At 42.0% G+C, this 13,631-nt stretch overlaps 1 protein-coding gene and 1 long non-coding RNA gene across 5 annotated transcripts; one reads left to right on the top strand and one right to left on the bottom strand.

Annotated features, from left to right (window-relative positions):
- Window positions 1-1,128: 1,128 nt before the first annotated feature.
- Window positions 1,129-6,861, top strand: zgc:91890 (solute carrier family 52, riboflavin transporter, member 3-B). 4 transcript variants are annotated; one of them, XM_060064983.1, is made up of 4 exons: window positions 1,129-1,288; window positions 4,245-5,330; window positions 5,530-5,653; window positions 5,884-6,861. In XM_060064983.1, the coding sequence occupies exons 2-4, from the start codon at window positions 4,294-4,296 to the stop codon at window positions 6,094-6,096; spliced, it is 1,374 nt and encodes a 457-aa protein (XP_059920966.1). In that variant the 5' UTR covers window positions 1,129-1,288; window positions 4,245-4,293; the 3' UTR covers window positions 6,097-6,861. The 4 variants fall into 4 exon arrangements, with proteins under 4 accessions (XP_059920966.1, XP_059920964.1, XP_059920965.1 ...); XM_060064981.1 differs by lacking the exon at window positions 1,129-1,288 and adding an exon at window positions 2,474-2,687; XM_060064982.1 differs by lacking the exon at window positions 1,129-1,288 and adding an exon at window positions 2,839-3,688.
- A 5,247-nt stretch (window positions 6,862-12,108) lies between these two features.
- On the bottom strand, window positions 12,109-12,413 carry LOC132468256 (uncharacterized). The gene is made up of 2 exons (XR_009528189.1): window positions 12,372-12,413; window positions 12,109-12,329 (listed from the first exon to the last, which is right to left on the bottom strand). It is a non-coding gene; the product is annotated as an uncharacterized LOC132468256 (long non-coding RNA).
- Between the last annotated feature and the right edge of the window lie 1,218 nt (window positions 12,414-13,631).

The raw sequence follows: 13,631 nt of genomic DNA on the forward strand, positions 1-13,631 counted from the left end.
ACACTGAATTATCAGTCTGTTTATATTGATGCTGAGCTAAAATGGAAGAAGAAAGAAGTCATACATAAAAAAATGAGTATAGGTCATACTAGGTCATAATCCTCAGGCGTCATCACAACACTGTCCTTTGACGAGACATCGACATGTGTGTTGGATGGTCATGTGGATGGACAAACAGAAACAAAAACGCACACACACACACACACACACGAGTAAGCATATCTACATTTCACCTTTGTGTTACTTCCTTTCCATCTATGAATATCGTTATCAAAGTTCATTGGGTTTGTTTTCATAAACGACAGATGCACAAACATTGCATTTTTACAAGCCAATGTACATTTATATACTCAATCTATTTATACAAATTAACTGGGATATTATGAAATATAATGGTAACTAAAGTAATTTGCTAGATCTGATAGCAAATGATTGTATTGAGCTCTGTGAGAAGCTCAAGATATTCAATAGGTAATTATCCTGCAATGTGTAACTGAATAAACAGTAGCGGGGAGCATATTTTCCCTAGTTGCACAGTGGAGGTTGAACTGGTGGGGGGGCACTTTGTGAATACAGTCCACTAAACCAGCTCCCCAGGAGGAGAGCTGGAATTTATGCGGAACAAAAGCCATGCTGAGTACTGACCAACTGCCCACTGAGAAATCCCAACGTTGCCATCCAAAGTAATCTTATGGTTGGCTGGATACAAAGATTCACCTTACATTAGAGAGGACAGCATGTCCACCCTTGTAGACCTTTAGCCCCCTACTCTATCACTCTCTCTCTCTCTCTCTCTCTCTCTCTTGCGCTCTCTCTTTCTCTCCCTCTCTTTCATTATCTGTCTCTGTATCTGTCTCTGTCTCTCTCTCTCTCAAATCTCTCCTCTTCTGCATTAAAGCCCTACATTCTTCCGTCCTTCAAGTTTTCACATTTGATTTTTTTGATTCTCTTCCCCCCACATCTCTTTCTCCTTCTCTCTCACTAGTGTCCCATAATTTTGGCAGCCAAGGCCAAGCTACCCCCCTCCCCCCGAGCACCACCAGCCAACCTACCCCCTCTACACGCCCACCCCACCCCCCACCCCAGTACAGCCCCTCTGTGATCACATGAGCACTGAACAAATCTCCGTTTTTTTTCATCTGTTGGACACAGCAGAAACCTGCAAGAGGTTAGTGTAGCATTGACGTAAGAGGATCGCTGGCTGTGTAACACAACAGGTGCCACTCTGCTGGGAAACTTACATTCCAAAACGCAGGATTCAGTCATCTGAAGTGGATCGTAACTGCAGGTATTTCTAATGTTTTTCCAATAATTCGTTTTTTTTTTTCTGTTCAACTTATCAGTGCTTTACCTGGCGTCGATAATGTTGAATGTGTGTTTGTATTGTCCCTAGTCTCACCTGTGAGTGTCTGCCAAATGCAAAATATAAATGTTATTTGAAAGCGATGATCAATTGTCCTGCTTCTGAATTCAATAACCTCAGCTAAAATGTGTATAACAGAGAGACTATAATACAACCTTACGTTGCAAAAATAAAAATAAAGAATCAGCCAAGATAACTTCAAGCACATCAAGCAAATATTCAGAGATCACCCATCCACTGTCCAGTACAAATGGTTAAATGTTGTTGCAACTTATTAAAGTAGATTTGTCATTACATATTTTACCAAAAGACAAGCACTGATCACTGATGAAATGCTGCAGGTGTGGCATAATATATAAATATCCTACAATGTACATTATAATGTACAATATGATATAATATATCATATTGTAATATATTATCTATATTTTGATAAAGCCTGAATACGAAATAAAAATAAGCCTATCTTGTAATATGCTGTTTCTTCATTCTGTGAGTGTCTATGACCTCTTATCAGTTGAAGAAAGAACCTTCGGAAAGAGACTATTTTGACTATCTGGGCAGTATTTAGTATTAGGTTGACGCAACTCATGCACAGTTATTTTAAGCGCTTGAAGTCCATGTAGATTTTAATTTGCACGTGTTAGGTCAATTTATGCTGTAGGCTATATCTTTATTTTTCACATTTTATTCACAGCACCTTGTTTGCATAAACTGTACTGTTGGGATTTGGTGTGTGTGTGTGTGTGTGTGTGTGTGTGTGTGTGTGTGTGTGTGTGTGTGTGTGTGTGTGTGTGTGTGTCCCTCAAGGTTCGATGCACGGGAAGCCCTGAATGATAATACTAGTCATCAAGGACATAACTCTTTATCTAACTGTAAATAAACACCCTGAACAACAATACATAGAGCTCTGTCCGCTGTTACGTGTGCTGTTCAAACTCAGCCCGAGGCGCGCGCGCGCACACACACACACACACACACACACACACACACACACACACACACACACACACACACACACACACACACACACACACACACACACACTTCCTCATAGTAGGATCTGTTTGACTGAGAATTAGGAAAAGGGCGGAGCTACTCTTACGGAAGAGCAAGAGCACATGGCATGCAAGCAAACCGGTCAATGAATGAAGTGCCCTGCTCGGCCTGTGTTTGGTTCATGGGTCCTCCTACGCACAGAGCTATTTGGAGAGATGTCTCGGCTACGTGCGCGGCGCTGAATATGACATTTCCGGTTCTGATTGGAGAAAGTATTATTTTAAATATCTGCAACTTGATTTTTAGGTAGACAACAAACAAAAACGTAAGTAACCAACGCATAACAATAAGCAATATTAGTCAATAAGTATATAATATGTTAATATACTTCCGGGCGATGTTACCACAGTTGGTAAAGCGACCGCGGGCGATTAATACACATAGGCCTACGTTAGGTAGCCATTTCAACAATACTTCCCAAGGGCGTTGGCCTTTTTATATTACCCTATTGTAATTTTGTGCCAATTCAATTGGCTACCTAACGTCGAAAAACGCCGATCATAACAATCAGAACCACAAACGTTAAATGAATCGTCGCGTAGGTAGGATCATATGTTTTATTTAATTCACTATTATAAAGTCTGTGACCGATCCCCCGGACTATTGCCCCACCACAGTTCGGGCGATGTTTGTCCCCAAACCGGCTCCAGTAGCAGTGGGAGTGTCCCTTCTTTAATAGGTGCATGGAGTGTCCGAGTGGCGACTGTGTTTTTCGTAGGCGCAATCTGGGAAAAGTCCCGCCTCAAGCGCTAGAAATGGACAAGCAGCCTGTCAGTCAAACTCGCACGCTGATTTCTCACGCTGACTCCTAACCATAACCATAACCCTATTAGAGAAATGCGTTTGACTAACGCTAGTTTAATATACATTACATTTAATTTAGCTTCCCTGCGGTCACGTGACGCATTTGAGCCTTTTTGGATTGGATCAGAGATTTAAACCAACGTTATTTGATAATCTCCGGCTATCTCCTCATTAATATTAATTTCCCCGGATTCCGCCTACGAAAAATACATTCGCGTCCTTGTGACATAGAAACAGTGCGACTGCGTAGTCCTTCCCCCTCCCCCCATCAGGTGCACTAGTGTGAAACCGGACACCGAGTTCGAATGTTGGTATTTGTGTATCTGTGTTGTATTATGTCGAGAGCCTAATAGGTCCATGGTCCGGGGTCGATTATTCAAACATGTGCCGTCATCCTGACTGATGATAAGGCTGTGACCAAGATGGAGTGAAATGTTATTCTAAGAGGAAAATATATAGGAGGTGAGCGCAGCATCTTACTGTCCACTCTGTGTAAGGTAAGCTGATGAATAGTAGGCTGTGGGAATATGAATGGAGAAGGTTGTTGGCGATAACTTGGAACAGTGGCATAGTGGGACAGTTGCTTCCTGGAATGCTTTTGAACTCACAATGTTTTTATGTTTTCGTTTAATTTCTAACAAATCTTTAGCAATTACAACATGGGTATTCGTCGTGCTATAGTTTTTAATGCATGTTTGTGTTTGTGTGTGTACTTTCCATCAGTGTGTGTAGTTCTACATCACACATGGCTTTTTTGGGTGAGTGTGTCAAAGGTCCCTCATTGTGAGGGAGGGTAAGATGTCACTTATGAGACACCGTCCCTCTCAAAGGGGCAGTTACACAGCCATGTGCTCTTTCTTTCATAACATACCGTCTGTCATAATAGTAAACCGCTTTTCACCATCTCGGATACGCCCTCACTGATGCTAATGTTTTCTACAGTCTGTGTGTTTAGTTGTGTAACTATTTGTTCTGGTTGAATTGTTGACCTTAGTGGCTTTTTATTTTGTATTTTCAGATCACCGCTAAAACCCGTTCCACGTTCCATATTCCACCATAGACATACCATGTCTCTGCTCACCCATGTGCTGGCATGTCTCTTCGGCATGGGCTCATGGGTGGCCATCAACGGGATGTGGGTGGAGCTGCCCCTGGTGGTCCCGGGGATCCCGGAGGGCTGGTACCTTCCGTCCTACCTGACGGTCATCATCCAGATGGCCAACGTTGGGCCCCTCTTCATCACCCTCATGCACCGCTTCCGCCCTGGCGCGCTGGACGAGCGGCCGGTCATCTACTGCATCGTGGTGCTGGGCATCGTCGCCACCTTCCTGCTGGCCTTCTTCTGGAACACTGCGGTGGAGTTCGCCGGCGCGCCGCGTAGCGTGCCACTGCTGGTGCTGAGCTTCCTGCTGTCCGTGGTGGACTGCACGTCCTCGGTGACCTTCCTGCCCTTCATGATGAGGCTGGGACCCCAGTTCCTCACCACGTACTTTGTCGGGGAGGGCCTCAGCGGGCTGGTGCCCGCCCTGGTGGCTCTGATCCAGGGGGTGGGGCTGGTCCACTGCCGCAACGCCACTGTGGCAAGCGTTGCCGGTGTGATGCTCAACGCGACTGCGACGGGCGGCAGTGGGGACCTGGAGGCGATCTACCAGCCGGCCAACTTCTCCGCCCGGGTGTTCTTCGTCTTCCTCAGTGCCATGATGGTGGTGTGTCTTGGGGCCTTTGTGCTGCTCAACCACCACCCTGCTGTGGTGCGAGAGAGGAAGGACCACCGGTACCTGGGGGAAGAGTCGGCGAGGGACAAGAGGGAGCAGGGACTGTCATTGCACAGCCAAGCCCCGGAGCAAAGGCCCATGATCAGCCCCTTGGAGCCCCCTGCTAGGGAGAGGAGAAGCTCTTTTGGGATGGGCACGTACAGCAAGGGCGAGGTGGTGTTCATCTTCATGGTGCTGGCCTGGGTCAATGCGCTGACCAACGCTGTGCTGCCGTCGGTGCAGTCCTACTCCTGTCTTCCCTATGGGAACCAGGCCTACCACCTCGCCGCCACCATGGCGGCTGTGGCCAACCCAGTGGCCTGTTTCATTGCCATGTTCACACCGATCAGGTAAGCCCTGCTGTTCCCACAGGTGTGCTATAATTTAATATCTGCTTCTGCATTTTCCGGCTGTTTTTACTGTTGTCTAATATCCAACCTACCACTTGATTTTATTTATTTGTGTTTGTGAGTTGTCATTGTACTATGGAAAGGTGGAAATTATCTAAGAAAGGTGTTTATGAATTCATAATTTTGTGTCTGTCCGCAGGTCCCTCGTGTTCATGTTGTTTTTGACCGTGGTTGGAACAGGCTTCGGGGCTTACATCATGGCAGTGGCTGCCTTCAGTCCCTGTCCTCCACTAGTCGACAGTCCTTCTGGTGTTGCTATCATAGTAAGACATGACAATTAAACAATGTAGAACAGTAGTTAAATATATTTATTTATAGAAATACTTTCTGTCTTGAGTGATGTCACTAGATATCTTGGCTTTTTAAAAAACAGTTAAGAGTTATTTTGCAATTCAAATGTATATTGCACTTGCATAATATGTTGACTGACGTGTATTACATGATTTCCATGATTTTTTTTTTCTAATGGCAACATGATTTTGTTTTTTGGCAGGTGATTTCCTGGATCCTGTTTGTCCTAACCCTGTCCTATGTGAAGGTCATTATCGGAGTGATTCTGCGAGATGAGGGCCACAGCGCACTCGTGTGGTGTGGAGCAGTAGTCCAGCTTGGCTCCATGATCGGAGCTATTTCCATGTTTCCACTTGTCAGTGTCTACGGACTTTTCAAATCTGGTGATCCCTGTAACACCAAATGTCTAAACTAAGAAATGTATTCAAACACATTTGTTGTCAAACACATTTGACGTCTTTGGTAATTAACTAAACTAATTTAGATGTTACAGACATGTATAGAGATATGATATTTACTGCAGTGTAAATTACACTTCCTGGAAACTATGGATAAAACCATGCTGCTCCATGTTTTGTACGTTTTTTGTCTCGCTACATTACAAGAATAACAGTGTTATTTATTGTAGGCCTACACGTTGATTTAAAAAAGTGCCTTTATTTGTGGCTATTCATCTGCTACAGATCTTTAGCCGTGCTCCAGTGTGGCTTTATAGTTTTGTGAAATAGCTGATCACTAGGCGGACAATCAGTATCACATTGATTCAGGCCTATAGTGCTTGTATATGGCAAGGTAACTTTGCAATGACCGCCGCATAGCGGTATTGATTATGAAGTTATTATTTTGGTGTTACATTTTTTTTTGGTCATTGTTGAGTAATTAATCGTGACTTGTTTTCCCAACTGCAAGTCCTTGTGTTTGAAAGTGCCAGTGTTTCTCATGCGAGGAATGACAATGTATTCATTAGCCTAGGTTATGGTATATTTGTTTACTTTGTTTAGGATTTACATTAAGCTTCTACCTTGTTACAGCGTATCGGCAACTAAACATACCAATAATGCATTCTGATGTACAAGCCCTGTCGGCTTTTATATCAAATGTATCAGCAATTATTGTTTTGTATGGCTTGATTGTATTGTACAAAGACAGTCAAGACTCAAAATAAATTGCATATATTTGAGGTTGATGTCTGACTATTGGTTTTAAATAAATGTGTGATAGGTCTTTAATTGTGTATTAAATGTAGATATTTGAGCATCCGATTCAGCCCTATGTAAGTCCTGCCCTTGATGTGTGAACTTTAAGGCAAAATACAATTCCTGATTTCATGGTCCAATTCTGAATTAAAAGGTAGTAAGCCTACTTTTTCTAGAAACGGTAAATGGGAGATGACATGCGACTCGCTGGTTCACTTTGCAATCGTAAGAAAAGCAGATACCAGAGTGATAGAGTATGGCTCCGGCAGATACGAAATTGCTCGTCGTCACTTGCTTAAGCCTCGTCCTGGTCTCGAGCTTCTCGCTCACAGCCAATCCCAGTGCTTTCGTCATCATTAGCACTTAATTTGGTTCACCTGTGTCTCCCGCGCCCCTAACATTAAAGCAAAGATTTTTACAAGTAAAAATAGGTATAGTTTCTTGTTTTGGTTTGTGCATGCTTTTGAATTAACACGCCAGAGAAATGTGGCCACCGCCTGGTGAACTTCATCGAGGTTCCCAAATTGCATTACTTCGGTTGGTTGAAGTCTTTTTTTGTATAGGCTGCCATGTGAGCCTGTTTGTTGTGGCTTCATGCACCGCCCTTATCTCCTACTTTGTTTTAATATTGCTACACACATCCTTGTCTTAATAAAATTTGCTTTGGCTCTCCTAAATATTTCAACAGAAATTCTTAGGTTTTGAAACAATTCAATTTGACAAAAAAAAAAAGACAATTTAAAAATGTTCAGTCCATTGGAAGATTTGCAAAACCTGAAACAAGGGCATGTAAAGTTAACCACTCTAAACTATTTGATGGTTAGTCAATTTAACCAATGCCTTTATTGCATTTTGTCAAGTTGCTGTACTAGGTCAATTTTGGCCATACATGGTGTTTTACTGATTAATTCTACTTTTATTCAAGGATGGCCCAAGAGAAGTAATTTGGTATGATGCAGTCTATAGAAAATGGGCATGGCTATGGCTCCCAATCCGATCAAGACGTCAACATCTTCTGAAGTGGTAAACTTGCTATTGTGACTTATTGACCCTACTGCACACAGTCTGTAACTTGGGGTTTCATTGATAGAGGGTCCGCTGTATTGGCTGGTGGTCCTGATGTTGACTCCATTAATCGCCCCCTAGTGGGAGGTCAAAGCCGCTTTCACCCACAGTATGAACTCATGAGTGTTCTTTGAAATCCAGTGCTGGCCCAGTGAGCTGGAGGTGCAAGGGAGACCAAAAATACTGTAACGGATGTTGAAGGGAAAGAAACTGATCATCATTCATTTTCTTGGTTAACATTTTGTGACAAAATCTTTGAACAAAACTTCCCCTTACTTGGGGTATAGCTTCAGGGTGTTTCTGCATTGGTGGCTCCATTTTGTATTATAAGATAACACTTGAAAGTGCATTGTATGATGGGAAACTATTATTTAATATTTCTGAGTGAGCTGTTGCATTGATGGAATAAAATGTTTATATTTGCATATCGCTACTATCCCTCCTCTCATTCAGAGCCGCAGACTGGCCTTGCCTTCCTGGATCGTTGGAGATGAACAGACGTACCTTAACCTATGTCGGAGCTCATTGACAGTCTGTTATAGCAACGGTTGGAAGCTATAATCACTACATTGATATGGATTTGCACATTTTTTGTGTGAAGTTGAGACTTTAATTTTTTTTTTGAGCTTTAAAATGATTTCATATGGAATAGTCTGTGCAATTTTCAATGTAAAAAGGAAACAATGGTATGCAACATGGGTGGTTCGTAAGCAGATTGTGCTCTAATTAGGGCTCTACCACTCAGTCGTGGCAAGTGTCCATTTCTATGCTGCTGTCTGCTGGGGAGGAAACATGGCAGAAAGGAACATCAGGAGGCTGGACAAAAACTGGTCAAGAAGGCTGGTTCAGTTCTTGGGAAGAGACTGGTCTCACTGACGGTTGTAGTGGTGGAGAGGCACACATGGAGTAAGCTGTCATCATGGACAATGGCAGCCATCCTCTCCACCACACCTTGGCAGAACAGAGGAGCAGCTGCAGTAGGGTTCATTCCGCTGTGCTGTAGGACTGAGCGGTACAGTCATCCTTTGTCCCCAAAGCCATCAGAGTACACAACACCTCAGGCGAGGGTAGTGACCTATTGTGACTTTGTCTTTCTAACCCTCTCCCAGTGCCCACCCACTGCACAATGTGCAAATGTGTAATTAATCTGACGCTGGTTCTTTTTTATATGCAATTTTAATAATGTGCAATATTGCTCACTTTTTATTGACTTATTTGGATAATTTTTTACTGTTTGTACATTTTGTTTGACAATTGAGGCTGACTTTAAGCATTTGCAAATTTCCCCAAATGGATGAATAAAGTATCTACTATCGATTCAATTACGCTATGAAATGTCATCAAAATCCACAGCACAATCTCAGGCACAAATTATATCTTGGTTAACCACAAGGATCAGGCATTAAGCGAGGAAGGCCGAGCTCTCTGAGTGGCCAACGACGTGCTTCGCGACGTAGGTTGCATTGGTCGCGTCGTAGGTCGCATTGGTCGCGTCGTAGGTCGCATTGGTCGCGTCGTAGGTCGCATTGGTCGCGTCGTAGGTCGCATTGGTCGCGTCGTAGGTCGCATTGGTCGCGTCGTAGGTCGCATTGGTCGCGACGTAGGTCGCTCGTCTGGCTGCTTTCAGCCGCTGTGGTCGCTGGCTGGCTTGGTCGCTGAAAATCTATGGGCGGTCGTTTATCAGTTAATTTGCATGTTAAGGTAACTTAACTGTTTTTTTTGCGACAGTTGAAGTACCAGAAAGCCATGCTCTCTGGTGAAAGCTTCATACAGCTCTTTATTGCAAATATTATTTTTAGATTGAAGTAGGCCTACAATTTAAAATTAGGAAATCGTTGGTCCATAGTGTCAATAAAATATATTAGTTGTAATTTGGGGCGGATTCAAATAATGTATTTTAGATATTATATAGCCTATTTGTTTTGTTAGGCTACATGACAGTAAGCCTAATAAGGTATATTATACACAAACTTCTTCGTTATAGAGTGATATAGCCTATTAGTTGTAATTTGGGGTGTATTCAAATAATGTATTTTATATATAGCCTTTTTGTTTTGTTAAATGTCATTAAGCCTAATAAGGTACTATGTTATGCACAAAGTTCTTCGTTATAGAGTGATATACCATAATATAAGTGCAAAGTGTAGAAGAAATTGTCACAGTGGTACAAGCGGTAGTGACGCCTGGTTAGTAGCCTAATCAAGTAGCTGGTTGTTCGATTCTCTCCGGTGTCAGATACTTTTCTGCTCTTTTTTTAATTTCGGTGGTTAACACTCTAAACAGCTCAGGTTCGGATCCACGCAAAAACGTTGACAGGGGTAACACTCGTTATTTATTGCTCAACACGGAAAAAACATTAGGGATAACTCTGTCGTTTTTTATCGGCCGTCATGAAATAAACATGTCGATATTTATCAAATAAATCATAGGGGGTAACACTATTGTTTTTCTTTGGTCGTCATGAAAAATAAACATAAGGGGTAACACTGTCGTTTTTCTTTGGTCGTAATGAAATAAAACACAAGGGGTAACACTGTCGTTTTTATCAAATGAAACATGAGGGGTAACACTGTCGATATTTATCCATTAAAACATAGGGGTAACACTGTCGTTTTCATCAAATGAAACATGAGGGTAGACACTGTCGTTTTTTATTGGTCAACATGGAAAAAACATGAGGGGTAACTCTGTCGTTTTTTATCCGCCGTCATGAAATAAGCATAAGGGGTAACACTGTCGATATTTATCAAATAAAACATGGGGGGTAACACTGTTGTTTTTCTTTGGTCGTCATGAAAAAAAACATAGGGGTTGAAAAAAAACAACTTGTTTTTTATTGGTCGTCATGAAAAAAAACATAAGGGGTAACACTGTTGTTCTTTATTGGTCGTCATGAAAAAAAACATAAGGGGTAACACTGTTGTTCTTTATTGGTCGTCATGGAAAAAAACATAAGGGGTAACACTGTTGTTTTTTATTGGTCGTCATGAAAAAAAACATAGGGGGTAACACTGTTGTTCTTTATTGGTCGTCATGAAAAAAAACATAAGGGGTAACTTTTCTTTTTAGAAAATTGTAACTTTTATTTCAATTTTCATATTTTGTTCTTTGGTTTATACATTTGAATACTTGACTATCATGATTCGTGGCACATTATATATTTATTTTTACTCTTTTTTTTACGGTATTGGGTCTGTGAATTAGAGTTTTTATTTGTTTTGTTACACTTATATCAAAGTATATTACACTATAACTTTCTTCATAGGATATTTTATTAGTCTTTGACATTTATCAAACCAATAGGCTATACAATGTAATCAATATAAATATTGTAAACATCACTGTATTGCAAAGTTAATTCAATATTAATTAAATATAGATGGATAGACCAATAGGCCTATTTATTTATATTTATTATAAAAAGGCCTATTGGTCTATCAATATCTAAGCTAGGTATATATTATTCTTTTTTTATTATACTGACGCACGTATATTTATTCTGTTCAATGAGATGTTAACTGATAACATATAGGCTTTTGGTTATGGTAGCAGCCATGGTGACAATGGCTGGCTGCCACAGGTCGCTAATTCAGCCATACCTCTGGTTGGTTGCGACCTATTTTCGCCAAAAGGGTCGCAACGCTTTTATTGTCGCGACCTAGTCGGTCAGCCTGCCAGAGCCAGCTGCCAGCCGCAGCCAGCGGCCAGTGGCCAGCGGCAGACAGCGGCCAGCCGTGGCTGTCGTCGCAGCCAGCCAGCCGATACCAGCCAGGCGTCGCAGCCCGTCAATACGTCGTATAATTATCATACCATCCTACTAAAACATACAAAAATGTTAAAATGAAAGAGGCCGATTGCGTCAATAAGTTTGACTAAAAGAGCAAAACTATGACCATCCGTGGAGAGAATCGAACACCGGCCTTCATGATTGCTAACCGAGCATGACTACCGCTTGTAACACTGTGGCATTAGCTTCACATTATTGCACTTATATTTATGTTTATCACTCTAATACGAAGAACTTTGTGCATAATATACGTTATTAGGCTTAATGACATTTAACAAAACAAATAGGCTATATATAATATATAAAATACATCATTTGAATATGCCCCAAATTACAACTAATATATTTTATTGATACTGATAGACCAACAATTTCATCATTTAAACTGTACTTAAATAGAAAAATATTAAAACAATATTAGCACTAAAGAGCTTTAGGTAGCTTTCGCCAGAGAGCATGGCTTTCTGGTACTTCAACTGACGCAAAAAAAAAGTTAATAACATGCAAATCAACTGATTATATAGACTTTGAGCGAGCCAGCCAGTGACCACAGCGACTGAAAGCAGCCAGACGAGCGACCCACACAGCGACCAATGCGACCTACGTCGCGACCAATGCGACCTACGTCGCGACCAATGCGACCTACGTCGCGACGCACGTCGTTGGCCACTCAGAGAGCTCGGCCCTACAGCATTAAGCAGTGAGGACAATGTTTCGTGCTGTGATACTCAAAAAAGTGTCTGAGCTTACTTATTGGTCTTCTAGCGGCCCTCGCTGGGGTTGTCTCCCGAATGCTTAAGCTTTGCAATCTGACTCTGAATCTGAATTGGACTAAATCTAACTGTAAATCCTAGTACATTATAGGAATCTTATAAATGTATAACATTTATTTTATTACACAGGGTTAAAATGCGGCGACAATGAGCACAGTTAGAGGGTAGTGCGCTAGAGGGCAGTGTAGCACTACAGTTATAACCTCAGTAGTGAAACATGTGTAAGTGCGATGTGCAGACTTCTTGGATCTTGAAGCTTATTGATCAGTGCCACTAAAGATGCAATGGGAGCGTTGCAGCATTAAATACTGCTTTACTATTGAATCAATGACATAAATGACAATTGAATGAATAAATGAAACACTTTTGGGAAATGCGGAAGCTCTTTTCAGGATGCATGTATAATGTAGGCCTACTTGTCTTCGTCCACATGGTGAGAGCAAGATGTAGTACTAAAGGATTTCTGAAAAAAGTTTCAGTGCTCTTGACTATCAACAGGAACAGCTTGTCCTGCCATACTCATTAGTGTGGATGTGATGCGTCCCCCTGGTGTGTTTAGGCATACCACTGGCATTAATGGTCATATCTCATGCTTGTGAAAGTTGTGTGTTTGTTTTAATTTGTCATGTTGCTCCACTGGGTAGATTCCGAATGCTATGCTCATGGCCAGTTATCCTGTGATTCAGGTCCCAGTGGTACTAGTTGGCCTATTACCATCTGGTGTCATCATTTGGTGTTTTATACCTCACCTATCCCCCCCCCCCCCCCCCCCCCCCATACATCAGTCTGCAGCACCTTAAGCGTGGTAAGAACTCAAGTATTGGCCATGAATTGCAATAGAAATTAATTAGTCACCCTCTGCTAATGCAATAAGCAGTTTAGGTATGTTTTGATTCCCTCTCATTTGACTTACGACTCAGCCAAATATATCTGCAACTATACCCCTTGTCTATCCTCCCGTCCACCCAGTTCCTTTTGTGTGAACGTAATATCAATTAATACAAACGTAAGGGAAATCTTAACGCCCGGTATCATGTGGCAGGAGAATGCAGAGAATGATTGAATTCCGTGAGGAGGCCAGGAACGATCAGGTCTCGCCTGCCGTTATGCAATCGGCCTCATTCTCTGC

Source organism: Gadus macrocephalus, chromosome 11 (genome assembly GCF_031168955.1).
Source record: "Gadus macrocephalus chromosome 11, ASM3116895v1".
Classification (NCBI taxonomy): Eukaryota; Metazoa; Chordata; class Actinopteri; order Gadiformes; family Gadidae; genus Gadus; species Gadus macrocephalus.

Coding starts and splice junctions, on each gene's coding strand:
- zgc:91890 (XM_060064983.1), top strand. CDS start 4,294: ATGTCTCTGCTCACCCATGTGCTGGCATGTCTCTTCGGCATGGGCTCA. Junction 5,331..5,529: donor GCCATGTTCACACCGATCAG/GTAAGCCCTGCT, acceptor GTCTGTCCGCAG/GTCCCTCGTGTTCATGTTGT. Junction 5,654..5,883: donor CTTCTGGTGTTGCTATCATA/GTAAGACATGAC, acceptor GTTTTTTGGCAG/GTGATTTCCTGGATCCTGTT.